Source organism: Podarcis melisellensis (assembly GCF_964234715.1).
Source record: "Podarcis melisellensis genome assembly, chromosome: 7".
In the NCBI taxonomy this organism is placed as follows: domain Eukaryota; kingdom Metazoa; phylum Chordata; class Lepidosauria; order Squamata; family Lacertidae; genus Podarcis; species Podarcis melisellensis.
In genome coordinates, this window is record NC_138539.1 from 47,763,433 (window position 1) to 47,790,790 (window position 27,358).

At 40.1% G+C, this 27,358-nt stretch overlaps 1 protein-coding gene across 12 annotated transcripts in view; it reads left to right on the forward strand.

The window, feature by feature from the left end:
- PTPRM (protein tyrosine phosphatase receptor type M) overlaps positions 1–27,358 on the forward strand; it is a 401,111-nt gene that overhangs the window by 139,417 nt on the left and 234,336 nt on the right. For 11 of the 12 annotated variants that reach the window (XM_081917995.1, XM_081917993.1, XM_081917991.1 and 8 more), the window contains exons 6-7: positions 14,206–14,380; positions 23,422–23,715. In XM_081917995.1, coding sequence (XP_081774121.1) covers positions 14,206–14,380; positions 23,422–23,715 — 469 coding nt within the window. Of the gene's footprint in view, positions 1–14,205; positions 14,381–21,227; positions 21,289–23,421; positions 23,716–27,358 lie in introns of those variants that run through there. The other variant, XM_081917994.1, reaches the window with a different exon arrangement.

The window sequence follows — 27,358 nt, forward strand, 5'->3', positions numbered from 1 at the left end:
CACTTGGGAGAGAGCTTCATGGGTAGTGAGAACGGCTGCAGTGTTAAGAAGTGAAACCTACGCTCTACATGTGGTTCTCTTGCTCGTGTGCATGCCTATGAATAAAAAGAACAGAAAAAACTATTATTGTTAATAACGAACCTTGAATGTTCGCTTGCAGCATTGCTAATGGATCTTTTCAACATGTTATGTTTGGGGCTGCCTTTGAAAAGTGTTTGGAAGCTTCAGCTGGTCTGGAATGCTGACTGGGGCTGGTCACAGGGAACATGTTCCTCCCTTGATCCAGCAACTGCACTAGTTACCCGTCCCTTTCCAGGCACAATTCAAGGTGCGGACTGTGACCTATAAAGCCCTATATGGCTTGAGCCCAGGCTGCTTGCAGCGTAGTATCTTCCTATATGAACATGCCCGGGTATAATGATCCTCAGGTGAGCGCCTTCCCTCTGCCCCACCAATATCAGAAACACAGTTGAGGGTGTCCACAGTTGAGGCTTTTCTGCGGCAGGCAGGCCTTTGGAAACAAAGGTGCAGGCAATGCAGAGCACGGGATGCTGCCAATGAAAACTGTAATTTAATTGCTAGTTCTAAATGTGTTTTGGTGTATTTCAACTATTATTTTTAATTATATCGTTTTTATTACTTTGGGGCTTACTGTGTGAGTAAGAGATGTGAGCAGCAAACACTCCCACCCAATGCCCTTACCAGGTTGCACAGACATTGCTCATCTGGAGGTTGGAAAATACTGACAGTGTTGAGCTTAGATGGCCACAGATCAGTGCTGTCATTTGTCTCATTTGTCGCAGTGCAAATGCATGGTGGGCTTGGATGGTGCAGCCCCATTGTATTGTGGTGTGTGTGTGTTTGTGTGACTGAAGAACAAAAAGTGGAAGTACAAGGCTAGAAGGAAGCTGTAAAGAGAATATCATATTGTAATGTATACTCTTGTCCATTGGTATTAATACTATATTGTACTCCCCTTCCCCAAATTACTGGAGAAGTCCGTATGTCAGTGAAATGCTTAAAAAGCAATGTGGAAATTCACTGTTAGTGGAGGAAAGTTCTCCTAGCAAATTACCTTTCCTCACTTTGTTGTGAAACATATGTTGTTTTTGGCGTTTGGAATAATTTGTCCCATCCTCTTTTCACTTGCATTTGGAAAAATGCATCTGTTCCTTAAGGCTGTCGTGCAGTTCATCCACAATAAAGCATAGCATAGTATTTATTCCCTGACTCTCTAAAGCATAGATGGGGAACCTGTGGTATCTGTGCCTGTACAAATCTCATCATCCCTGACTATCGGCCATGGAAACCAACAACATGTGGAGGACCACAGGTTTCCCATCTCTCCTACTCCTTTTTCAGATTTTGAAGTAATTTACCATGATAGAGGTTTGCCATAATGGATAATAATCTGACTTTGCCTCCATCCAGAAACATAACATTAACTCATACGGAAATGCCTAAAGAGGAGACCAGCTTATTTAATTTTAGAAATTCATAGTGCTTAGCTCACCCAATGGTTGGGAAAGGAAAGGGGGGGGGCAAACCAAGAATAGCTACATGGTAAGTCATCCTAGGTAATGACTTTAATCTGCTCCTGTACCTTTTCAGATGAACAATGAATCATGAGATTTGATTATAGCACATCAGGTAATGTGAAGACAAATTGTCACTAACTGCATCCATTTAACCTTAGGTTAAAGTCAAATGAAGGAAATCATGAGCATAATGCAGCTGAATGCAATATCTGTTCTTTTTCTCTTATTGTCACCATCGTTTAAGTTTAAAAGGTCATTGGCTAGATAGTATGCACCAGGAATGAAACATTCTCATTAGCAGAAGCTTCAGTGTAGGTATAATACAAAAATAAATTCAGTGATACCCCAGAAGTGATGTTTACAATTAACAGATGCTGCCCATTTGTTTTTGTTTATTGCATTTGTGGGCAGCATAGGTTGTATCCATTTCAGTATTAAGTTTAAATTGGAAAACTAAACAAATATGATTCTAACGCAGGCTGCCTTAGAATTAATATATCCTGTAATATAGTTCACACACATTAATGAGAGAGAGAGCGTTTAGCAAATCACCCAAGTGCAATCACCATCTTTTTTAAAATGTAAGAACTGCCACTACAGTGGCATCTAACAAAATCATCATGTTATGCAAGGATTTCTGCCTGCTCTCTGTGAAAACTATTCCAAAATGTTGGGAGAAAACCCAGAAATGATTTGTGCAGGAAGAGAAAGTCCCGTTGTTCAGGCAGAAGACTTTGCACTAGTAGGAGTTTTTCACTGGATACAACCTGCTGGGCTTTACTGGATGTTTCATGAGGAACCTTATAATAGAGTGCTGAAACAATTCAGTTGTACTGCCCCAAAGATGTAGACCCATAACACTTTCCCTCTCATATTTATTTTTCTGCTGGTTTTCAATCCCCGTACACTGTGTATGCCGATTTCCAGTGCTTCATATAAGCTAGAGTTCAGTTATGATAGAATTATGGATCATGTGAAATGATACTAAAGAAGATTGCCTCAGAGAATGTGTCAAATTATTTATGCTGTATGACCATACACTGCTCAGTCCCAAGATTGAGGAGCATAACTGGGCAAAAGCTTCAACTTAAGCATTTATTCTTTCTCCCTTGGTTACTTATTTATTTATTTAGAAAATGGTCAGTCCGGTTTTATAGTAATCCCTCGTGTTATCTCAGGATTTGGTTCCAAGAGTTACGTGTTTATGCAAAAATTGTGTATAGTCAAACGCTTGGAGCTGTCCCATAGCTGGTGAGTGAGGGGGAGATAGAGAGCATCCCCAGCACTCCCAGAGTTGGTGTGCGTTGAGGAGGCCTTGTCCATAAAGTCAGGCCAGGAGTTTAAAAGCTCTTTTTGCCTTTTGTCCACTTAAGTTAAGTGGTGCAGAGAGAATTTTTAAGCTCTGGGCCTTGCTTCCTAGACAAGGCCAGCTTACCATACCACCTCTGGAAAGCAAGGGATGTTTGTGTGAGATCTCATGAGAGCACCCTAAAGCCTCCCAGAACAGCCACGATGAGCAGAGTATTGCCCAGCAAGGAAGGTGGAGAGCTTCAAAGCTCTTTTCACACTGGTTAACCCCAAGTGTACCCAGCACAAAAAGAGTTTCTAATCTCTCTGCCTTGTTTACGACTTGACCTGCACAATTTCAACCAGCCCACCTTCAACTGCCTATGGTTGAAATCATAAAAGTCAAATGCATGTAAGATGGGAGAAATTCAAAAACAAACAAACCTGACTTTGCTCCTTTTTCAGTGTGCAATCCTATTGGCTGTAAGGCCTGGAAGACCTGCTCCCTGCCTTGCAGGGCTTTTCCCATCTGACGTGGGAGGGTGGGGCCATTATTGACTCCAGCTACAAAAGCCAAGGCTACTGTATACAGAATTTTGGGCTGGGTATTGTTCAGAGGTTTTTGTTGGGAAGGGATTGCTGTTACTCTTGTTGCTGTTGTGTGTGTGTGTGTGTGTGTGTGTGATTTTTAAAATATGTTGTAAGTCACCTTGACCATGGTTTGAACTTTGAAAACCCGGCATACAAATAAAATGGACGATTGATTGAAGTCAGGCATAGGCAAACTCGGTCCCCCAGATGTTTTGGGACTACAGCTCCCATCATCCCTAGCTAACAGGACCAGTGGTCAGGGATGATGGGAATTGTAGTCTCAAAACATCGGGAGGCCAAGTTTGCCTATGCCTGATTGAAGTGATTGAAGATCCTCTGGGCATCTTAAGATACAGCAGATCTCTGTCTGAACTGGGAGATTTCCAGCTCACCCAGACTCAGTCAATGTTTAGTCCCCAACTCTTGTCTCAGCCAACGTGCTCATCATGGCTCAACTGGGGCTCACTTAGCTGAGCAGAAACTGACTGAGCCAAGTCCAGCATAAGTGCTTCAAAATGGATCATTCCAGGAGTGGAACCAGAGAGGGGAGACTTTGGCTGGATACTGAGTCAATTCAGCTCAGTCATGTGACCTGGCACCCAATTATCAACACTATTTAAAAGGCTTGTTTTCCCTATGCCAGGCTTAGGCAGAGTATGATCAGCAATTGCTGAATGGGTTTTGGATCTGGAGTAACTTTATGCTGGTTTACTTACACAGCCTTCCTTTACCACTAGCATTTTGTGTATAGGATTGCTTTCTTAGCCAAGCAATCCTTGTACAAGGAGGACTTTTTGTTCATTAGATCTGATAATGAAGGGAACAATTAATTGGTACTGTGTGCACTTTTACTTCATGGATTTACCTACTAAAGAGTTCAACACTCCAATATTGCTAGGTAGGTGAGTTTTATTATTATTATTACAATACTATTTAAAGTTAGTGTTGCCACTTTTACTACCTCTGCTGATAAAAGTTACTGAACCATCTTTCCATGGCTTGTCAGCCTGTCTGAGCTTTTCTTTCTTGCTACCACTTTGAAACTCTCTAGTGGCCTAGTGGCTTTACTGTTTATTTCATATTGCAGCCTCCACTTGCTTTAATACACTGCTGTTTATTTAGTGTATGTGACCATGAGAAGTGAAAAGGCTCCACTTAGTAAAGAAATGAAGAACAAAATCAGTTATAAAAGAATGTGGCGATCAGTGAACACCATTAATCTGGCATCATATTCATGCTTAAAAATTTACACAGATAAAAGAAGGCTGTCAAAAATACAAAAGTGTTTCGTTACTGCAGAGGTTGCATAACATAAAGCAAGATTAATGATTAAAAGAATGGCATGGACTCCATATCTGAGGGAATAAGTGTTTTAATAGTTTGCATTTCACATTCATGCATTTCACATTCATAATAATAACTCTGACAATTTCCCCAAGTATTTAAAGGGTTTATATCATTATAGCACATTTTACTTCTGTCTTTTAATCTTTCACTGAAGTAAATCGTTTATCTTGCATTATATTAACATGTAAATGAGATATCCAGACCAATAGCAAACTCCATCTACCATGTAGACAACTGTGAATGTTATTTGGAGAATTGGACTTCCTAGCTTTAAGATTCTATCAATGTGTAAATCCTGAATCTAGGTTTTCCAACACTCCCAATATGTTGGAGCCCAAAGTGAGCAGATGCTGTTTTACTGAGAATGTATGAAATATTACAAGCAGAAGATTAGCTGGAAAGCAGTTCCAAAACCTAATACAGCCCAGTTATCAGAAGAAACTTCACACCTCAGACTGATTAAGCCAACCCTCAGAGAAATTGAAATACAAGCAACCAAATTTCACACAAATATCCTTAAAACTTGGGAAAGCACCCTATCAATTATTTAATTGATTGATAAAATGAAAGTCTGCACTGCCCCCTTTTAGAAGTTAATGGATTAATAATAATATGATAGTCAACTGCAGCCTTATACCCAGTTTCCTGGGATCAAGCCCCAACTGAACTTAATGGGGCTTATGTTTGAGTAGTTATGTACAGTATAGAATTGTGCTGTAAGTTAGTGAAGCTACACTTTAGATAGACCCCAAAGAACTGCATGTCAGTCAGTGGGTGATATTCCCATGATTCCCGTGACATCCATCGACAGAGCAGAAGAGAGAGGCAATTTTTGGAAATTCACTCCCCTGCACTCCCACAAAATCTCCCTAGAGCATAACCTAATCCTACAGAGCAGATTTTGGGGGGTTGCAGAGGGGAGATTGTGTCACCTTCTTTATTTCTTATCCATATTTCTCTTATTTAGCCTCCTTTTAAACTATCTACTTGTCCTTTAATGCATCAATCATTTCCCATCCTCTCTTTTATCTCCTTTTCAGTAATTTTTACCATGTTGGTAATTTCATGCAGACTTATTCAAACCTCATTCATGGTTTTGACTTTGAGTATATAGGTGCTGTTGGAGTCAACAGACAGTGTTGGTCAAGGGCATATCTGATCTCTATAATGAGATACAATTTAGAAATGTAATTAGTGCTTCACAAGTTATAAAATGCCATATAAGATATTACAGTTAAAACCTATGGAGACTAAAAGACAGTGATGCAATTTCTAGTTCTGTTGAAATGAAGTTTTGAGTTGCTTTTAAAAATAAAACTTTACCAAAGTGAAGCAGAACTACCACATCAAGGAAGAACTACATAGATGGTAAAAGCTTTCCAATGCCTTCTGTTCTTTTTATTCTTCTTTTGCCAGGAATATTATTTTACTTTTTGTCAGTAGGAATTGTTGGAGACTCAAGGGGACCATGTTTCAATTGTTCTGTAGAATACTTCAAATTATTCTCTAATGAACAAAGTATTTCATGGAAAAGGCATTTCTCTCTTAACTTTCCAAGTGACCCCCCCCCCTTGGAGCTGTATTACAGCATTTTCTGAAAAGGTGCTTATCCTTTTCTTGCCACTTTAATGGACAGGCAAAATAAAATAGTTTTTGGAATCAAAATTGAGAAAATCTTCCAATACATCTGTTGTTTATCTGCTGTTAAAGGTTCATTGGCTAAACCAAACCTCTTTTGTGGATAAACAGATTTAAAAGCAGAATATTTTGTCAGTATCCAAAACATTTAACAAAACAAGCTATGTTTTGTGATAAAAGGAACAGGTTGTTGTTAGCAAATCATTCAGAAAAGCAGGTGCATCATAGTTCAAAAGAGGATGCTCCATAATGAGTAGTCATTTTGGGTATTCCTACACCATTTTTTCCTGATTAAGGGCAGTGTCCAACAAAGTACTTCTGTTAGTGCAGGGATTTTCATTTGCACAACATAATTTCCCCTTCCTCTTCATGAATGCCACTGTTCACCTCAAATCTGCTCTGGGGGGTTGGAGGGCAATCCAGAACTGATAAAGAGAGATGAAGTTATATTGCGCCATAGTTTTAAAAAATGGGTACATGAACTATCAGCTCTGTAGCTATTCTGATTTTTAAAGTCCAATATGTACACATATGTTTTGAATTCAATGGGAGAGAGCTTTAGCTGTGATTTCTGCATTGCTGGGGGTCAAACTAGATTACTCTTTCGGTCCCTTCTGAGTCTCCGATTTCCCAAACATACAGAATGTACATTACATGGGAAGGACACAAGTACTATATCATTAATGTGGTAATATCACACTTTTGTGTAAGTTTTGTTCAAAGGGTTGGATGCAACTGTGCCCAAGTTGTATACCTGCCGAAATCTTCGAAGTGGGTGGAATTGAACTTACACAACAACTTCACAAGCTCATTGAAAATATCTGGGAAAAAGAAGAAATCCCAGCAGACTTTAGGGATGCCAAAATTATCAATCTCTTTAAAAAAAGGTGACAGAACGTATTGTGGAAACTATTGAGGCATCTCTCTATAAGCTGCGACCGGCAAAATTCCTGCAAGGATCAGTCTTAGCAAACAGTCTCGTAACAATATCTGAGGTGACCATTCCTGAATCCCAAAATGGTTTTCAGCCTTCTAGGGGGACAGTGGACATGATTTTCACCACTCAACAGCTTCAAGAAAAATGCAGAGAGCAAAACCAACCCCTGTATATGGCATTTATTGACCTGACTAAGGCTTTCAACTCTGTAAATCGTAATGCCCTGTGGACTGTCCTTCTGAAAATTGGCTACCCAGATAACATCATTCGGTCCCTCCATGATAATATTACAGCAACAATCACAGATAACAGTGGCTCTCAAAGTGAACCATTCACAGTGGGATCAGGTGTTAAACAGGATTGTGTTATTGCCCCAACTCTATTCATTATTTTCATTGCCATGATCCTACACTTTGTTGAAGGGAAACTCCGCACCGGAGTAGAAATCATATATCGAACAGATGGAAAGCTCTTCAATCTGAGCAGGCTGAAAGCAAAGAGTAAGGTTACTGTAACTTCCATCATAGAGCTTCAGTATGCTGATGACAACGTAGTGTGCGCACGCTCAGAGCATGACCTTCAAACCGTCCTAAATATCTTTGCAGAAGCTTATGAAAAGCTTGGCCTATCACTCAACACCCAAAAAACCAAGGTGCTGTACCAACAACTATAAAATAACCCCTCTGCAGCACCACAAATCCAACTCATTGGTGTAACATTGGAAAATGTCTATCACTTCTACTGCCTAGGCAGTTATCTTTCCACAAGGGCCAACATTGATGCCGAAATCCAGCATCTCCTAAGCTCTGCGAGTGCCGCTTTCTCCCAATTGAAGTGCAGACATTCACAGGGAAACCAAAATGCTTGTTTACAAAGCTATTGTACTACCAACTATACTATATGCTTGTGAAACATGGACCACTTATAAACGCCATCTCTAACTCCTCAAAAGATTCCATCAACGGTGTCTCTGAAAAACTTTACACATCACTTGGGAAGACAGGCGAACTAATATCAGTGTACTGGAAGAAGCAAAGATCACCAGTGCTGAAGCTATGATTCTTCAACATCAACTTTTTTGGACTGGTCATGTTGTGCGGATGCCTGATGGTCGTCTTCCAAAGCAACTACTCTATTCCGAACTTAAAAATGGAAAGCGTAATGCTGGTGGTCAACAAAAGAGGTTTAAAGACTGTCTCAAGGCAAATCTAAAAAAAAGTTGTATAAACACTGACAACTGGGAAACACTGGCCTGTGAGCACTCCAGTTGGAGAACAGCCTTTACCAAAGGTGCCATAGGCTTTGAAGACACTCAAACTCAGGATGCAAGGGGGAAATGTGCTAAGAGGAAGGCACGCTTGGCAAATCCACACCGTGATCAACTCCCACCCGGAAACCAATGTCCCCACTGTAGAAGGATGTGTGGATCCAGAATTGGCCTCATTTTTAAAACTGTGTTTATGGAAGAAATCTTACTTGGCTGCGAGTGATTGCCAAAGAGAGAAGAGCTCAAGTTGTATTTATTGACTGCAAATTAAAGCGCCCACATTCAGTGTGATCTGTTTCTTAAATGGGTATTGAAATTGCATCGGATTACACATGTCTGATCTAAGAAATAAGCAGTGTAGATATTACATGCTGTGCAGTTTTATATCCTGTATCCCAAATAACCTACATAAACCTGCACTGCGCTGCACAGCTAGTAACTTGGTGAAGTTGTTCTTGGTGGGCAGGATGTAATCTGCAGACTGTGTTGCCTACATGTGCAGTTAGTTTTCAGATATTTCATGAAGCAGCACAGTGACTATTGAAATAAAGAAAATGGTAAGAAAGTGTTTAAGTATAATAAAATCATTAGTCCAACCTTTTATTTTCAAAGGCGGTCAAAGAATTAATAAAACAGTTATGCAACAACTTATCTTAGAACTGGAGAAGAATCCCTTGTCACAAATTAGGCTTAAAATAGAAGAAATTGAGAACTGCAGCTAATGCGGAATGCAATCAACATCCCATTTAAATCAGTGGGAAAACTCCCATTGGATTTAATAGCTTTGAATTGCACTCTTACGCTAATTGGATAAGCAGCTAGAAAAAATATGTAATAAATCAGTAACTAGGATTCACTACAATAGGGATATTTCCAAAGGTACTTAATTTGGTGTAATTTATGATCTAATAATCCACAATGACGACAGCTGCAAGCTGCAGTTATGCAGATTAAGGGCAGAAATGCAAAATAGGTTTAAGAGAGTCACTCTGCCTATTTTCACCAAACACAGAGAACTGGAAAGAAGCCTGAATAACAACATTCTACAAATGCTTCTGAGTATGTCCATTCATAACAAACTAGTATTGTTTTGATATTGCACCATTGAACTAAAATTATTCTAGTTGGGACAAAGTAACTTTAGAAATAATTTTTTACAAAGGTAGCCTTTTTGGTTAGTGGAAATGCTAATATATGTGTATATAATAAGCGCGCACACACACATACACACTATATTATTCTCAAATCTAAGGGAGAGAATTGTCTTGGTTATAAAAAGTAACTCTGGGAAGTAAGCATAAAAATCGAATCATGAATTCTGTAAAGCAATTAGGTGAGGATATTAATATTAATATTAAGGGACGCAGGTGGCGCTGTGGGTTAAAGCCTCAGCACCTAGGACTTGCCGATCGAAAGGTCGGTGGTTCGAATCCCTGCGGCGGGGTGCGCTCCCGCTGCTCGGTCCCAGCGCCTGCCAACCTAGCAGTTCGAAAGCACCTCTGGGTGCAAGTAGATAAATAGGGACCGCTTACCAGCGGGAAGGTAAACGGCGTTTCCGTGTGCGGCTCTGGCTCGCCAGAGCAGCGATGTCACGCTGGCCACGTGACCCGGAAGTGTCTCCGGACAGCGCTGGCCCCTGGCCTCTTAAGTGAGATGGGCGCACAACCCCAGAGTCTGTCAAGACTGGCCCGTAAGGGCAGGGGTACCTTTACCTTACCTATTAATACCACTGGATATACTATTGTTGATTTAGATTGTGTGTGAATTTCAAACAAAGTTACTGCTTGCAGTTCTTGAATAATTAGTGATCTCTATGATATGGATGCAATACCCTTACTAGTAATATTATAAATGTTTGCTCAGATGACCAACTCAAGCTTTTAGAGGCCAAACCCGCAACACTACAACAATCTGGTGCAGGTTGTTCTGAGTTCACCACCAGCCTGTCATTGCTAGCTACTCATTTGCCAAACAAATTTAGAAAGGCCAGGAAGGGCTGCCTGGTGACGCTTCATTTTCAAGGCCAGGTTGCTCCTGAATAAGTGGCAATAGCTGTAGATACATGCAAACTGTACTTCCTTGCAGCCCAATTAATTGAACCAAAATGCTTTGAAATTACAGTAGTGTTCCATTCTTAGCTGGAAAATATATTCCTTAGTAGGCTTAGATGCATCCAGGTAATATGGAAATGGTCCACAAGACTTATACCATTGCTTGCCAGATAGTCCTCACAGCTGTTGATTCTTATCTACACACACCCTTATTCAGGAAGGAGAACCACGGAGGGCTAGTGGGGAGCTCATCCAGGTGTACCAGCATTCCAGATTTTCTCAAAGAACTCTCAGTAAAAAGCTCAGAAGATAATGAGCAGATCAAGAGGAAAGCTAAGTAGAGTTCACTCATCACTAATCTAAACGTACTGGAACTGTTTAAATCACACCAGGGAATAAAACGAATGCTCCAAGGATACTGTTTAATATATATTGATAAAAAGGAAATATTATTTTCCCTTCAGTGAGTTTGAGATAACCTTCAGCTGTGGGTGATTACTTTTTTGGTGGCCACCTTTCCTAATGTACCTCTATGGTACCAACATGATTTATCAGGCACAGTAAATCACATGCACTGACTTTGCTTCTTTCATGCTTCTGTGAGCACTAAAATTATTACTAGTGTTTCTCCATTTAAGTTAGCATATTACAGGAGCATATCAGTTAAAACTGTGGTGTAAAGAGTTCTCGCTACCCCTGTTCTCTTCACACTCCAGCAGCTGTCACAATTGCATTCAAGGCCAGGGTGCATATGGTTGAGGTGCTAGCTGCAATTACTGAGAAGTAAACTGAAAATCATGTTAAGAATATCCTTTTTGCAGGACTGTAGATATCAGCCGTGCATTCTCAGGTGTTTGTGGTAAATGCATACATGAGAATGCATCTTGTATGTTATAAGTATAGAAGCAACTATATATTTCTATAAGATATGTGTGCGTTCTCAAATATACAAACAAGATGCACAGCATCCTAAAATAACAGGAATTCGAAGTAATGTTAAACTCTGGAAAACTCTTTAAGTAAAGGCATTGAAAGTACACGTATAATGCAGTTTCTTACAATAGAATATAAAGTGTAGTACTATCGTTGTGTGTGTTGCACACGCGTGCACACATTGAATTCCACACAATAGAATTGTGGTCTCCGAATCGTTTTTTTCATGACTGTAGGTTCATGCTTTACAAAAAGAAATGGATGCAAATTTCAAAACTTGGCTTTGCAGTTTGCCCACCACACATCACAGTACAATATCTTTTTGATTGATTGATTGATGATGTTGTTGAAAGTTGTCTTGTGCAAGCACATTCTAAGCATGCATCCCATTTTTTTTTAGAAGTTATTCCTTTTCTGGTTGCCAGTGATAACCATCCAATGCTACCCCCATTTATTGTGAAAAGGGACACGTAAGCTGAATTTATATGCTATGCAGTGCATGTTGCTTTAATGGTGTGTGTGTGTGTGTGTGTGTGTGTGTGTGAGAGAGAGAGAGAGAGAGAGAGAGAGAGAGAGAGAGAGAGAGAGAGAGTGTTGCAGACCTTGGACTTCCTATGGTGTGGCTTTTTGTTACAATCAGATCCGCAGGCATTTCCACTTCTAAAGGTACATATTAAAGTATTCACAGTGACCCTTTCAAAATCACTTCCATTCACTGATCAACAAGTTGAACGATAATTTGCTATATATAAAACGCACAAAATGTTATTTTTAAAAATCCACATTGAAGTCATGCCAGTTTCACTGCATCAATTTTGCCTGAGCAAAATGGAACCTGACTTCCATTCAGCGGCTGCATATGTGTCTTTAGCATAGCTAATGAAGATGAGTCTTCAAAGTCTCTGTCATCCATGATCTTCTGCTATGAAATATGAAGTCCATTGTGTTCTAAATATGAGTGGACTGTGAATATGTGATCATTGTTCTGTTTTTCTTCCTCCTTTTTCTAAATATTCTTTCTGTTTTACTGTTGACCACTCAAGTAAAATAGGTTCTCTGGATTTTAGAAATGCTGGTCTGACTGGAGCAAACATATCAGAAACACTCATTTGTTGGTGGTCGGTTCTGTTGGATAGCACTGCTGGTGCTGTCTTGTAGAAATATGAATATATTAGTTCACATAAATATTGGGACACTGTGCTCTTTGGATCGTGGTCATATGCTGCAGTTGTAAGGATTCATCTATGTAACCTGGTTGTACAAAAAAAAAATTCTTCTTCAGATTGTAGGATTTATAGCTTATGGCCTCAACCAGGAGAGCATTCCACAGGTGTTGTGGGGGGTTGGGGGTTGGGCTATAACTGAAAATATCCTCTCCAGTGTTGCCACCCTTCCAACCTCTCCTAGCTTTGTAAGGTTGCATAGGTTAAAAGCAGAAATTGCAACTAGAAATGTATAGGCATCGAGTGCCATTGTGCTAATACTGGTGGGGAAAAAGTAAAAACACAAATAAACATGTAACAAACTATTCAGCTCTGATAGCTCCCAGGTAATCATTGGCATGATTGCAACCTTTTTAGTCTTGAACTTTGCAAACTATGTCTTTTAAAGTTATTTTACTCCTGTTTATTCCAACCGTTTCTTAAATAAGGGCATGCCATAAAACCGCTTGTAAAAGTTAAATGACTTCATTATTGCTGTACTTATTAAAGAAATTAAAATCTGTTATTTACTGTTTAATATCCAGATACTTTGGCATAATGCTCTGTTTAACCTTGACTTTTGCCTCATGAATTATGTACAAGAGTCAGTTTAATGTTGACATTATTTGGAGCTTTCGAAAAACCTATAAATAGCATTTTAAGGTTACTTTCAACAAGTTGACATCTGAACACCGTAATTAACAAACTGAGTTCAGTCATTTCCTTAATAGGTTCTATGTTTTGCTTTCTGGCATAGGAATCAGGGCTTGCTCTTTCCACTTCATAAAGGCAGGCAGGTTAGATTTCATGCAAAGTTTTTGTAACTTCATTTGTATTTGAGGACAAAAGTAGAAATACTGAAAAGCATTTAAAGTCACATAATTCCAAATATATTGAAGCCAAGAGTATACGTACGCTATGGGAGGGATTTATAGACATTCATATTTGATTGGGGTACACCTGGCAAGCCACACCTAGATTTTGAAACTGTGCTTGGTTCATGCTGCTACCACCAAATAGATCCATTCGGTGCTATTTTTTTTCTAAAAAAAGAGGTTCTGGAACTCACAATGAATGCTTCCTATGCTCTCTTATAATGGCAATGGTGCCCACCTGAGACATGCCGAAACTGTGTTTTGTCGAGTTCTGGCTGGGGGGAAAAGCCCTGGTTCCATTATATGGTTTGTGTGTTTTGAAAGAATGCATGAAATGTTCACATCAAGAGTTGCATTCTGATCTACAAACAAGTTTGGGTTGGTCTGTTTCTCAAGGTGTGGGCCAAATGAATTCCTCCTCCATCCCTACTGCCAAATGAGTTTCACTGAGGTAGAAAAGTATTGGAGAAATTAAATCTCTTTACAATAGGTTTTTTCCCCCCTCATCAAAAGTAAACTTTTAATTTGTTTTTCACTAGGGATTGCTTGTACGGGATGCACCTCTGAAGGATATGAAAGTTTTTAATGATCGGCGATTCGTAGCTTCATTCAGTGTGGTAAATGCTACCAAACGAGATGCAGGCAATTACCGCTGCATGATTCGCACAGAAGGAGGAGTTGGAGTATCAAATTATGCAGAACTGATCGTTAAAGGTATTTCAGAATGGATGCGTGTATGAGAAGAGTACTATCTTAAGTTATAACAGAGCTCCTGTAAATAACACGTACTGCTCCTATAATAATGAAGAGGTGTATTCAGTGTCACATTCTTCTTTTAAATGGAGGCTAGAGAAACTCAGATATATCCCCTTACACAGTCCTTCCTAGGACAATCTCCAGTTGAACATTTTATTGGAAGGCTCTAATTTTTTAAATTACTAAGCAAGTTGCAAAATGTCTAAACATTGCAACTTCCCTTAGACACTTTATGATTGCTTTTTCTTTTTAACCTCCTCTTTTAACAATCTTATGTATTTTACATTTTGCAACTTTTTATTTGTGGCCAATGGACCATAAAATTATATTCAACTAACAATGATTTTGTTCCTTAATCTCAACAAGAAGCGAGCCACTAAAAATACAGAACAAGTCTCACATATTATATTAATCATTATATGCATTATTATATACATAATGCTGTATGCCTATTAGATGCATATATAGTCTAGGTTTCCTAAAGAGAGCAGCACATAAACAAATACATATAACTGTGAACATGACTGTATAAAATATACTTGATATACTTATAAAATTATGCTGCAAAATGAGGTCTGACCTTTCTTTTTTAAACGTATTGGGGTGGTGGTGTATAGTTAGTATAATTCCACACTATTTTTTGTTGTTCTGATGCACGATATCAGTCAGAAGCTTCTCTTTCTTAAATCCCCACCTCCACTTTTATTTTTATTTAAAGGAGGCAGTCGTTGAGGTATTTTGGTCAAGAGCTTTTAAAAGGATTTCTAGGCCAAAACCAGCACTTCGAATTGGGCCTGGAAAGTAATTGGCAGCCAGTGCAGTCAGGCCAAGATTGGTGCAATATTCTCAAATCTTCTTGCTCCAGTGAGCAACCTATCCACTGAATTCTGCACCAGCTGAAGTTTCCGAACTATCTTCAGAGACAGCCCCATGTATAATGCGTTACATTATTCTAACCAGATTACCAGAGCACAGACAAAGAAGTTAGGCTACCCCTGGGCCACAGTTGGGTCTCAAGCAAAAACTGGTGGGAAGCACTCCATGCCATTCAGGCCACCTGAACAAAGGTGCATACCCACTCCTTCAGACGCAGCATAACCTTAAGCGCAAGCAACTTCCCATCCTTCCAGTCTGGGGAATCACCCACTAACAGTGCCTGAGTCTTATCTGGATTCAGCTTCAGATTATTTCCTTTCATTGAGTTCACTGCCTTCCTTCTTCCTTGCATAGTTCTCCTGCCACTTTCCCATGGTGGTAATGGTCCTCCGTCCAGGACCATCCCATCCCATACTGCATCTGAGACATTTAGGACTGATGCCTTGTCCCATTAAGAAATTATTCAGCCTGCCCCTCAAGTGTGCAGAAAGTTCTGAAATGGGGCTGTGAAGGTGATCATCCCTAAAATAAACAAACAACGGAAAGGTTACTCTGCTGATATGAATTCTATTTTCTATACATTCTTTGATAGTGAATCTCACTCCCAGTGATTTTCTTGTGAAAATGACTAAAACTTGGATTTTATATATAGTGGAACCTCGGTTTTCGAGTGTCTCGGAAACCGAATGATTCAGAACCTGAATGCCGAAAATCCGGAAGGGAATGTTTCTGTTTTCAAACGCACCTCGGAAGCCAAACCGCTTCTGAGGTGCATTTCTCCATTTTCTCAGTGGAATTTGCCAGCCACCCATTGCGCCTTGGTTATCAAACGTTTCTGAAGTCAAACAGTCTTCCGGGACAGATTACAGTCGACAACTGAGGTATAACTGTATTGCTAAAATGGAAGTTTTTCAATTAAAATTCTTAAGAACATCTCATTCAGAAGCAGATATATAGTACACAGGGGTGGGGGCAATAATGAGGGAGGAAAGGAAGTGATCTACAGGCAAGCTATATATTGATGAAAAATGAGGACAAATAAAGAGTCCTCAGATTCAACTTCTTTAAAAACTTGTATCAATATACTACCATTGACCTTGAACCTTCCATGTGTGAATTTATTTATCATATCCTTATAATATTTGGTCTTATCCACCTCTCAGCACATTTACACTGTGTACAGTGAATAATTGCTTACCCTTAGGGTGTAATCCCATTAGCTACTTGTAGTGTGATGAAGTAATTATGGTAATTCCTTTTGCTTGTGCCGTAGCTTTTATGAGACCTCATGCGGGCCATTCCTTGTGACCTAAAAAGCCCATTTTAAACAGTGTACTGACCTTGGAACAGATTATATTTAAATAACAACATTATGATATACTTAAGCTCATTTGCATTGTTACTGATAGGCAATTACACATTCCTTTTTTAAAAGTGTGTTTTACAGAAAATTGCATCCCACCTTCCATTAACATATGTGTTTTAAATATATATTTATCAGGGAATTAAAAGTACGTGCACATTTACAGCTTTATTTTTTTAGGCTTGATATAATGGCTTAGTGCTTATTTTGAAACATTGTTTCGTGTATTTTGAACTTCACATATTTTGAACTTCTTCACATATTTTGGACATCTTCACATAACAAAATTTTTCCTACATGGAATTACTGCATAAGCAAAACTATGTACACTGTGGGCCTTTTGAAACCATGTGCAACAGCCAGCACGAGCCTTGGTCTCATATGCTCCAACTACCTTTTCTTGCATGGCTGCGACATGCTTTCCTCTGCCTGAACTCTAGGGAAACTCAAGTTTGTTTTAAATTACTATTTATTGAAATAAGACAATGTCAAATAGTGGTTTATGATCCTGGCTTGTTCTCAAACCATTTAAACTTTAAGCTAACCAAAGTATCTGGACCTTGGGTGTAATGGGAAGCTCTGGTTAGTTTAAAACCAGAAGCACTCACCAATTTTCTGTCTGTAGCTTCCCTGGGGAGGCAAGGAAATGGGGAACATATGGAAATTCTTTCATTTATCAAAGAAAATCTCCTTTCTCAAAACCTACTCATGACAATAGATCTGCAGGAAGCAAAAGATCAGCTGAGAGGTTCAGGCCCTCATCAAATCCAAGAAAGCGGATCTCATGTTTATGGCACAGGTACTAGATCTGTGAATCTCATTGGCACATATAACTCTGTGAGCAAAGCACCACACCTATCCTCTCCAACGCTCTACTACCCCTCCAGAAAGACATTGCATCGAGCAAACAACTGCACGTTAAAGTCCCGCACCACTTTTACTGAGCCTTGAGATGGTGGACAGTGTGATCCAGCCTACATAGGGGCTCTCCTTTTCATGTTCCGCCGACAACAATGATCACCCTGGATGCCAGTCTCGCGGGATGAGAAGTTCACTGCAGACATCTAAGCATCCAAGGCCTATGGTCTCCAAAAGAAGCATCAATGAGCATCAGTTGGTTAGAGCGTCAAGCAGCTTGCTTAGCCCTATAACACTTTGCTTCTCTTCTCCAACTCATCAGTGTCCTAATATGTACATATTCCACCACAGTGAAATCCAACATTCACAGAGAAGGAGGCACCTGATCTTTGGAGTTTTGTGCAATAGTATCTCTTCTCCTCAGCTGAGCATAATAAAACTTCTAGTCACTTATTGCTGAGCTCATCTCCAGTATCCTGAACACACAAGCAGACAGGCAGAGCCACAGGAAAAGCTACCAAGAGGAATGGCAACTGCATCCTGCAGTTTTCTGACAGGTCCTGTCAAAGTTCAGATCCTACGGTTCTCTACCAAATTCCAGTCAGCTTCAGTGGAGACCTTATATGCCTTGCTCTCCCCTGGCCACCAGATTTTCTCTACACCTTCCCTCCGCTTTCTATCATTCCAAGGGTGGTAATCCAGAAGATCAGGGAAGAGAAAGTGAGAATCCTTATCACACCATTATGGCCTTACAGCCCTTGGTTCCTTCAAATACTCCAACTGGCAGTCTCCCCTCCGTGGCACTTACCTCCCAAACACTTTTGAAATGATTGCTTAAAGGGGCAACTTTAACATGTTCCTCAGCCAGCCACAGCCACAGATTCCCATCCTGAGACCTCCACAGAAGCCTCCCTTTGAACTGCTGGAAGAGATCTGCCTCAAACCACTGTCCTTCAAAGTCACCGTTTAGTGGCCATCATTTCATCTTGCAGAATTTTGGAACTCAGGACTCTGTCCACAACCAAGCACCTCTGCACCTTTCACAAAGATAGGCTGTCTTCTGTACTGACCTAGCCTTCTTCCTAAAGTTACTTCTAACTTCCACTTGGAGCAAGAACTTGTTCCTCCCTCCTTTTCCCCAGATTCAGTGCACCCACGAAAAAAGGTTTGGCATTCCCTGCATGTTTTCAGAGCCCTAAAAGTCTGCATTTCTCAAACCAAAGAGCTCAGGTGGAAAGAATCCTTCTGTGTGTCCTTCCACCCCTTTTTCTTGGGGAAGAAGGTAACTTCTGCCATCTTAGCCAGTTGGATAAAAGCTTGCATTGCTCTTTTCCTATGAAACTCAAAGGCTCCCTGTGCTTTTCACATCACTGCTCACTTCACTCATCCTGCAGCCCCCTCTGCCGCATTCTCCACTTACGCTCCTCTACTAGAAAAATGAAGGGTGGCCACCACTATCACATAGATGCCTTCGCTTCAGTGGAACCCACCTTTGATCGGAGGCTCCTACAAAGGTCCTCTTTCCATAACACTGCAGCATCTCTGCCGCCCAAGATTGGGATAGCTCTGGTATGTCCTAATCTGCTGACCTTTCATTGCAGGAATGGGGAAAAGTACAACGGTACCTGCCTGTATCGTAGTTTTCAATTCCTGTAACTCCTGCTCTTTCCTGAGCTTAGAGAATTGAATCCTGGAACCCCTTTGTCCCAAATCATTGACCCAATCTGCTGACCTTTCATTGGGAATGGAAAACTACAATTCGGGTAGTTTCTTAAAACAATTTGTACTTCTTAAAAACAACAACACACACTTAAAAAAACCAAACTGATTTTTTCTCAGGTTACATCAAATAAATCAGATATTGCAAATAAGATTGTGCACACCCATCTTTTAACGAACTTTTCTAATAGTGGTCAGCTGTAGCATAGATTAGATTTAGAAGAACAGAATGAGCCTGTCTGAGAAGATACCAGATTATTACAGAGTTCAAAGTACTTACTGAGTTCATACAAGGTAAACCTAGGTGTCAGACTGGCTAGGAGGAGTTTTGTTAGGTTTTTAAGACAGGGCACGGAAGGGCAGCCATCTGTGCTGTCCATAGCTTATATTTTTTTAGGTTGTCAGATGGAAGGTTTAGCACCTTGAATAGCACTGAATGTGCCAAGGGCCAGTGTAACGGCGATTGGTCTTAAATGTGAGGGCAAAATCATTTGGAAAACTGTGGCAAGATTTAAGAAAATATACTGTAGACAATATCAATGTCTCACATCGAATATAACTGATCCATAGAAAGGTCTTTATGATCTGAAAATAGAGACAGTGTATGTACTTTCATAACCAAATAAAATCTTTAATAAAAACATTCTTTTAAACACACACACACATAAAGTATCATTGCAGTATAAACCATTTTGAAGTTGAATGCTTAAAACTGTAGTCTTTGTATTGTCTTTGTCCTTTTTAGTGACTGTGTTTATGCGTACAAAGCTTCAAGCATGCACATTTCTTGATTTACAGTTTTATGCGGTTCAACAAACAATTTATTGTGAGTGGAAGACTATGGCATATCCTCTCTCATAATAACAGGCACATAATATGATAGACTTCTTAGCCATAATTGTTATTATGTGGAATGGAGAAGAAATGCATTTTTGGATGGGAAATGAACTTGTGCGTTCTGACCCAACTCTTGGATTTCTGCACATTTACTGTTCATCAGTGCCGTTGTCTGTGTGTTTAGACAGCCTTTCTCTGGAAGTGTAGGCTGGGTGGGGAGCTAACTATTACTCTTCCACTCTTGTCTCTCTCCCGACCTGCCAGCAATTCTTTATAGACCTTTTGAATTGTACAAATCTATTTGTTGCTTTTATTATGGTCACAACACTTTCATCTGTGGCAGTTGCTGATATCTTGACTTTCTTCAAAATACACAACGAGGACAAACGATTATGCATTCTCTTTTCAGTAGTTTTGGGCACCTCAAAAACTGCATTGACATACAGATGTGTTTCAGTGAGCATGTTCTAAACACTTGTTATGTCTGACTTCCCGTAGTCCTTGATGGAAATGTTCCCTGTGTACTAATGAGGAATATGCCTGCCTTTAAAAAAAGCAACCTTTGTAAATTCAAAACATCAGTGGATGACAGGGATTCTAGGAAAAAGGTGGGGGGAAGCAGACTACTTAAGACTTTCATCTAACTGGTGGCTGGGCCCAGTCTCTGTTCCCGTTCATATAGCCTAGGGTAATGCACATATGTGATGTTCTTGCTATTAGGTGTCGAGCTAGCAGCTCTGGATAGTGTCAGACTCAGGGGTGGAGGAAGGGGGTGCGGAGGGGGTTCGCCCCGAGTGTCACCACTGAGGAGGGATGACAAAATGGCAGGTGGCACTCACCATGGGGCCTGCAGCATGCCCGAGCCACACATCTCTCCTGGGAGTGATGCAGTGGTTTGGGCACCTGCAGGCTCTGTGCTGCCCCAAACGGTCCACCCACCGCCTCTCCCTCAGCTGAAGGGCAGCTGAGTGGGAGGAGGCAGGCAGACTCCTCGGAGGCCCCACATAGCGTCCTGCCCCCGCTTGCCCCACCCCACAGGCAGCTGGCGCCGCCCCTGGGCATAGGGCACGCGCACCGCCCCAGGTGCCCGATCAGCTTGCTCCGCCGCTGGTCAGACTGTCCTCTTGCTTCTATACTAATCTGTATACATGGGAACACAAAGTTGTAATGGAAGAAATTAAAAAGCTCCCAATTGCTGCTGTTCCTGTTGCAAGTTGTCCTACTCTTAGTTTTCTTTGTTTTTTGCCCCCCCCCCCCTTATTTGAAAGTAAGGTTAGGGCTGCTTCTTGTGATCTCTATCTGTTATGTGGAGACCTTTTGGCACATTCTCTATTCAGGGAATCATTCCTGAAGCAGTCTTGCCAGCATATTGTTGTGAAATGGAGACAAACCACTTGTCAGAGATAGAACTGTTTGGTGAACTAGCACGTGTGAATAGCTCACCTTATGATTTCAAGTAGTCTTCACATTACAGCTATTTCTGAGTAGCTGCTGTTATACAACCTCTTATCAGAATTAATTTCATGCATGCATATTCATTGCTTGATCTGCAACATGAAGTGGTAGCTTCTATGGGAAACGTCAACCACAGGCTCACAACCAAAACCATCACTTCAAACACAGTACATTTCAGTGGTAACACTTTCATGCCTTCTAGTCCAAACCAGTTGTAAGTCACTGATGATTCATTTATCCTTAGTTTCATATTATTGAAGTCCAGCTTTAAACTAGACCAGTTCTAGAACAGAACAAGAAATTGAATGCAGGTTGTTGGAACAATATATCTCTTTTGAGCGCAGGGGATCAGAAAATACCCTTAGGGGTGAAAAACCATTAAAATAAAGTCTGTTTCTAATACTTGTAACACCAAAAATGAATTAGTGTAACCTCTGTAGCCTCAATCCTGAGCTTGAATTTCAAATGGCAGTTCAACAGTCCTTACCAGCACTTGAAATTTGAACGTAATTAACTGTTGTTTCAGCATGGCTACATAAATGCCTCAGGATGTTCTATCAAAGTTCCATTTCATGTTTTGGTTGAAGAAACAGACTAATGATTTAAAATGAAGTTAAATCATTTTTAGTTAAGCCACAGCTTTCTAAATTGCACAGATTCTGCATAAAGATGTAGCTTATGAACAATGGTGTGTCTTTGCAGTTATGTGAATTGTTAAGTTTTGGAATGGTTGAGCTACTTATAGTGGCATTTATTGATACTGGTAGTATAATAAAACATTATTTAGTGATTCAAAGATGTTTTCTTAATGCAGCAATCTATATTGAGCAAGAATAATTAATAAGAACTTTTGTAGGCATTTTGAATTGCTGCCAGACTTGTCATTTTTATCTCGTTGGAGTCAGTGACAATAGCTCATTAATGCAGGGATATGTAATGTCTCTTCTTGTAGCTGTACATTTTCTGTGTCGTTTTCACCATGACATTTAATGTCTAAGTGCCATCATTTAACAATATTTCTAGGCTTAGGCACGTATGGGAAATAGTACTGGTTATAGCTTCTGATTAGTCGAATATGGCCTCTGTTTTCAAATATTTTTAGGGTATAACACATCTGACCAAGCCAACTTAACAGGCTATCATGTAATATATCCTATTGTTTTAAATTTTTATACTAATAGTGTGGCCAATATATTAAGTGAGCTATTAGCACATGAGTATGTATAGATACTGGCCAAATGCACTGGGCTCCAGGTCAAAAAATGACTAGAGATTCAGGAGACCACTCCCCTAGATTATTACACCCCAAACAAAAGGGGAAAGGATGATGAGAAACAGCCCCTCACTCCCAAATCACATTAAAACAAATAGGATTGCATAAAATTAAAGCCCAGTGAAGTAACTTTCAGGAAAATGTCATGCATCTGCTTGTATAGTCAATGTAGTGTAGTAGTCAGCATGTTTGACTGGGACCTAGGAGACTAGGGTTCATATTCCACCCTGGGCTCCACTTGATGCCAGACTAATCCACCTCCTGGAGAGGAAGAGAAGGTGTTTGCTACCTTGAGCTCCTTAGAAAAAATGTGGGATAGAAATGGAGTAATAAACACCTCTAGATACAGTATGGAGCCAAGTGCAGTTGTTTCCTGAGTAAAACTTACCACACCTCCTGAAAATTAAATAAATATGGAGATTTGTTTTTAGAGGGAAACTATAACTATATAAAAGTATATAAAAGTTCGCCATCCTGGGCTAATTTGTGGGGAAGGATGGGATATAAACTGAATCAATAAATAATGGCAATGAGAACATTTATATGTGTTGTTAATTTTATTTGCTGGATAAGGGGTTGTTGTTTTTTAATACACAGTTGTGATTTTTGTTATTTCAGAGCCACCTGTTCCCATTGCACCACCTCAACTGTCATCAGTTGGAGCGACATATTTATGGATACAGTTGAATGCTAATTCTATCAATGGAGATGGACCTATTATTGTGAGGGAAGTAGAATATCGCACTTCAAGTGGAAGCTGGTATGATATACAACCAGTGGATTCCACAAGCTATAAAATTGGACACCTGGATCCTGACACAGAATATGAAATTAGTGTGTTACTCACTAGACCGGGTGAAGGAGGGACTGGATCTCCTGGACCAGCTCTTAAAACAAGAACAAAATGTGCTGGTGAGTAAACCTTTATATAGCTGCAATGCTAGTTCCCAGTGTATTTCTATCATGTTTTTTTTTTTTTTAAATCCTGGATGACTTTTGCTTTGAAGCCAAATTAGTACTAGCAGTTAGTAATCCTGAAAGTTACCTATGGCAGGCATGATCAGGCTAAAGATAAGCACTTGTAATTCCCATTGATTTCAGTTAGAGTTAAGTATGTGTTTAATACTTAAATCAATTACAAGTTAAAGAGCTAAACTGCTAGGTTGTATTTGTTCATTCCTTACAACTTTGGGCCTCAGTGTCGTGCAGATGGATTTGTTAAATGTCTCTCCATGGAATGAAATAACAGTAAATAATAGGCATTAATTATTTTTTGTAAACCTGTGAAAGGGCTCTCTCCTTGTACATAATCATAATTCCGACATCTACTAACTGGAGGAGCATGAGGGAACACAAGGGGTGTGATTACAGCCATGGAAGTTGTCTAAATTTAATCAGAACTCACCATTAGCATGAAGAAAGGGAAAACTACACTCACCCTCTAATTACAGTAACATGACATGTTACCAAAGGTGCAGACACTCAGGTACAAATTCACTCTTAAAAACATTGGATCAAACATCAGCTATAAGTGATAAATATAGAAAAGCCTTGGGTTGGATCCAAACTTAGTTAGATTTAGGTCACACTAAAATCAGTGGGATGAATTAAGTTATGCCTAATCTGCTCCATTGATTTTAATTAAACCCATGTTCAGCTAACAGCATAGATCTAACCCATAGACTCTTCCATTGTAAATCATTGGTGTTAGCCTTTCTACCTATAAAAAAATAAAAATGAGAGCTCTAGTAAAATCATCCTGGGTGAGAGAAGTAGAACTGTTACCATTACATAAAACTTGGTATTATAGCACTCCTAGTAGATAAGCAGCGCACTAAAGATTGTAAAACTTACTGTTCTTCCCTCTTAGTTTAAATTCCTTTTTGCAAATGAAAGATAGTAAGTTATTATTTCATATCCGATATTTCATAGAATCATAGAGTTAACGCAGGGATGGTTTGCCCAATGGGGGGCTCAAACCCATAACCCTGAGATTATGAGTCTCATGCTCTACCGACTGAGTTATTGTTTACTTTTTGTTAAAAAACTTGAGTATGCTTAGATGCATATGACCACAAAAACTATTTGTATGGTCTCGCTTAGATTCCTGCTCCAAAATTTCTTCTCCATTGTCATAGAGCAGAGGGAGCAATGCTCAGGAGATACCCTAGTCTTCCCTCTGTTGTCTCACATAACTCCACCTATGCTTAAGAGTGTTTTACAGAGTAAGCATGCTGACTCAGAAGTACAATTAAATTCAGTGGGGCTTATTCCCCATTGGTAAGCAGGTATAGGAGTGTAGCCTTAGGGTGCAGCCCTATGTGTTATATGGGATTAAACCTCATTCAACACAATAGGACTTGCTCCTGAGTAAACATGTATAAGAATATACTTCTCAAATGGTTAAAAAGTTGCATAGGCTGCTAATAATAAATCAGTGAAACTACTTAGCGGTGAAGCTATGCTTTCTCAAATATGCACCGTAGAATTGACAGAATGGGTAGTCCTTTAAGAGATGAATCATTGTGCCTTTTAAATTGTGGTGATAATTGTATGCTACAAGCTTGTTCCCTTGGGGAAGAGCAGACCACTTTGAGACTCAAAGCACTGAAAGAAATTGTGTTTTTTAAAATTTTAATAGTTCCCTGAAATGCTTCCCCCCCTTTTTTTTCTTTTTTGGCCAGGCACAATGAGCTTCAAATAAGTTAGAACATTCTAGCACTGATAAATAAATGTACCTATAATTACAATGCAAAGAAAATAAAGAGAATGTTCTCCAAAAGTAGCTGTAAAATTCTCAGAGAGCTGTTTACATATTGTTCATGAAAATGCTTTATGCTGTGGTATGAAAAAGTAGAGCCCTGCGTATTGGGAAGGGAAGCATGTTGCAGGCTAAATGAATAAGTTTCCATCTCAAATCATACTTCCATAACTTGCATGTTTCTTGCTGAAATATTCAAATTCAGATATATACAGGTATGAACGTTTTCAGATCTACGCTATGCATATTTGTGTTCAGTGGGACTTATTCCCATAAAAGCAGCCAAGGACTTCCATCTGATTGTTAAATATGCTGAGTTTCTAGAAGACGTGTACAGGTCTTGTTGTAGCATCTGCAAGTCCTAGGCAATCTCCCTTGCCCATGCAAATCTATTGCCAGCCAAGCTTTCTTTGCATTCTCCTTGATCCCTGCCTGTCACAGAGTTTGTGTGGATGTGGGTCCAAACACAGATTGGCTTAGAACGGAGCTGAGGCTGTCTAGAAAAGTTCACTGACGAGTAGGTGCATATGGCCAAACCTTATCCTCTTTTATCTGAGTAGCAGGCAAGCACTGCTGTACCGGACGTTGCTTTATAAACTCATCCAGGTATTCAGAATTATACTTCAGAAATTGTAGAAGCTTTACTGTATGCACATACCTACATAGCAGGTATGCTGGATCACAGCTTCAGTTTCACCTTTGAGGAAGATCCTAGTATGGCCTATCCCTGAAACTGACTGTATTAGCTGTTGGAGGTGGAAGCGAAGATGGTTTTCAGGCATTGTTTAGTGTTTTCCTGCTTGCATCTTGTCAGACCAGTATTGTTGATTGTGACTGGCAGATGCTTTTCAGCATTTCCCATAGAGCAAGGTTTCCCAAACTTGGGTCTCTAACTGGCTTTGGACTACAGTTCCCATCACCCTTGAGCACGAATCCTGGTAGCTAGGGATGATGGGAGTTGTAGTCCGACAACAGCTGGAGACCTAAGTTTGAGAAATCCAGCCATGGAGGAAACAGAACTGGGAATAATTTGGGAGCGGCATTCCATACTCTTGTGCTAAAAAAGGTAAAGGGACCCCTGACCGTTAGGTCCGGCTGCGGACGACTCTGGGGTTGCGGCGCTCATCTCACTTTACTGGCCGAGGGAGCCAACGTACAGCTTTCGGGTCATGTGGCCATCATGACTAAGCCGCTTCTGGCGAACCAGAGCAGCGCACGGAAACGCCGTTTACCTTCCCGCCGGAGCAGTACCTATTTATCTACTTGCACTTCATGCTTTTGAACTGCTAGGTTGGCAGGAGCAGGGACCGAGCAATGGGAGCTCACCCTGTCGTGGGGATTTGAACTGCCAACCTTCTGATTGGCAAGCCCTGGGCTCTGTGGTTTAACCCACAGTGCCACCTGTGTCTTGTGCTACTCCTGTTCATTTCCATGAAATTTTCATAGGAAGACTCCCAGTAGATCGTTCCAGTTCTCAAATACCAACCCAAAAGTACCAGTCCCCCCCCCCCACAAACACACACACACACACACACACACAGAGAGAGAGAGAGAGAGAGAGAGAGAGAGAGAGAGAGAGAGAGAGAGGAAGTTATAGATTCATTTATTAATTGCTACTTTAAATATATTGTAATATTAGTATGCTAGCCTTTTCTTAACTTTAGAATAGAATAATATATTGAAAGTAAGTGAGGCTTGGTAATGTTTTTATACTAATTTCCGCAGAGTGATAAAACAGATTAGTTCCATTGTTCTTTATTTTGACATTTATAACTGCTGCAGTGTTTTTTAAAT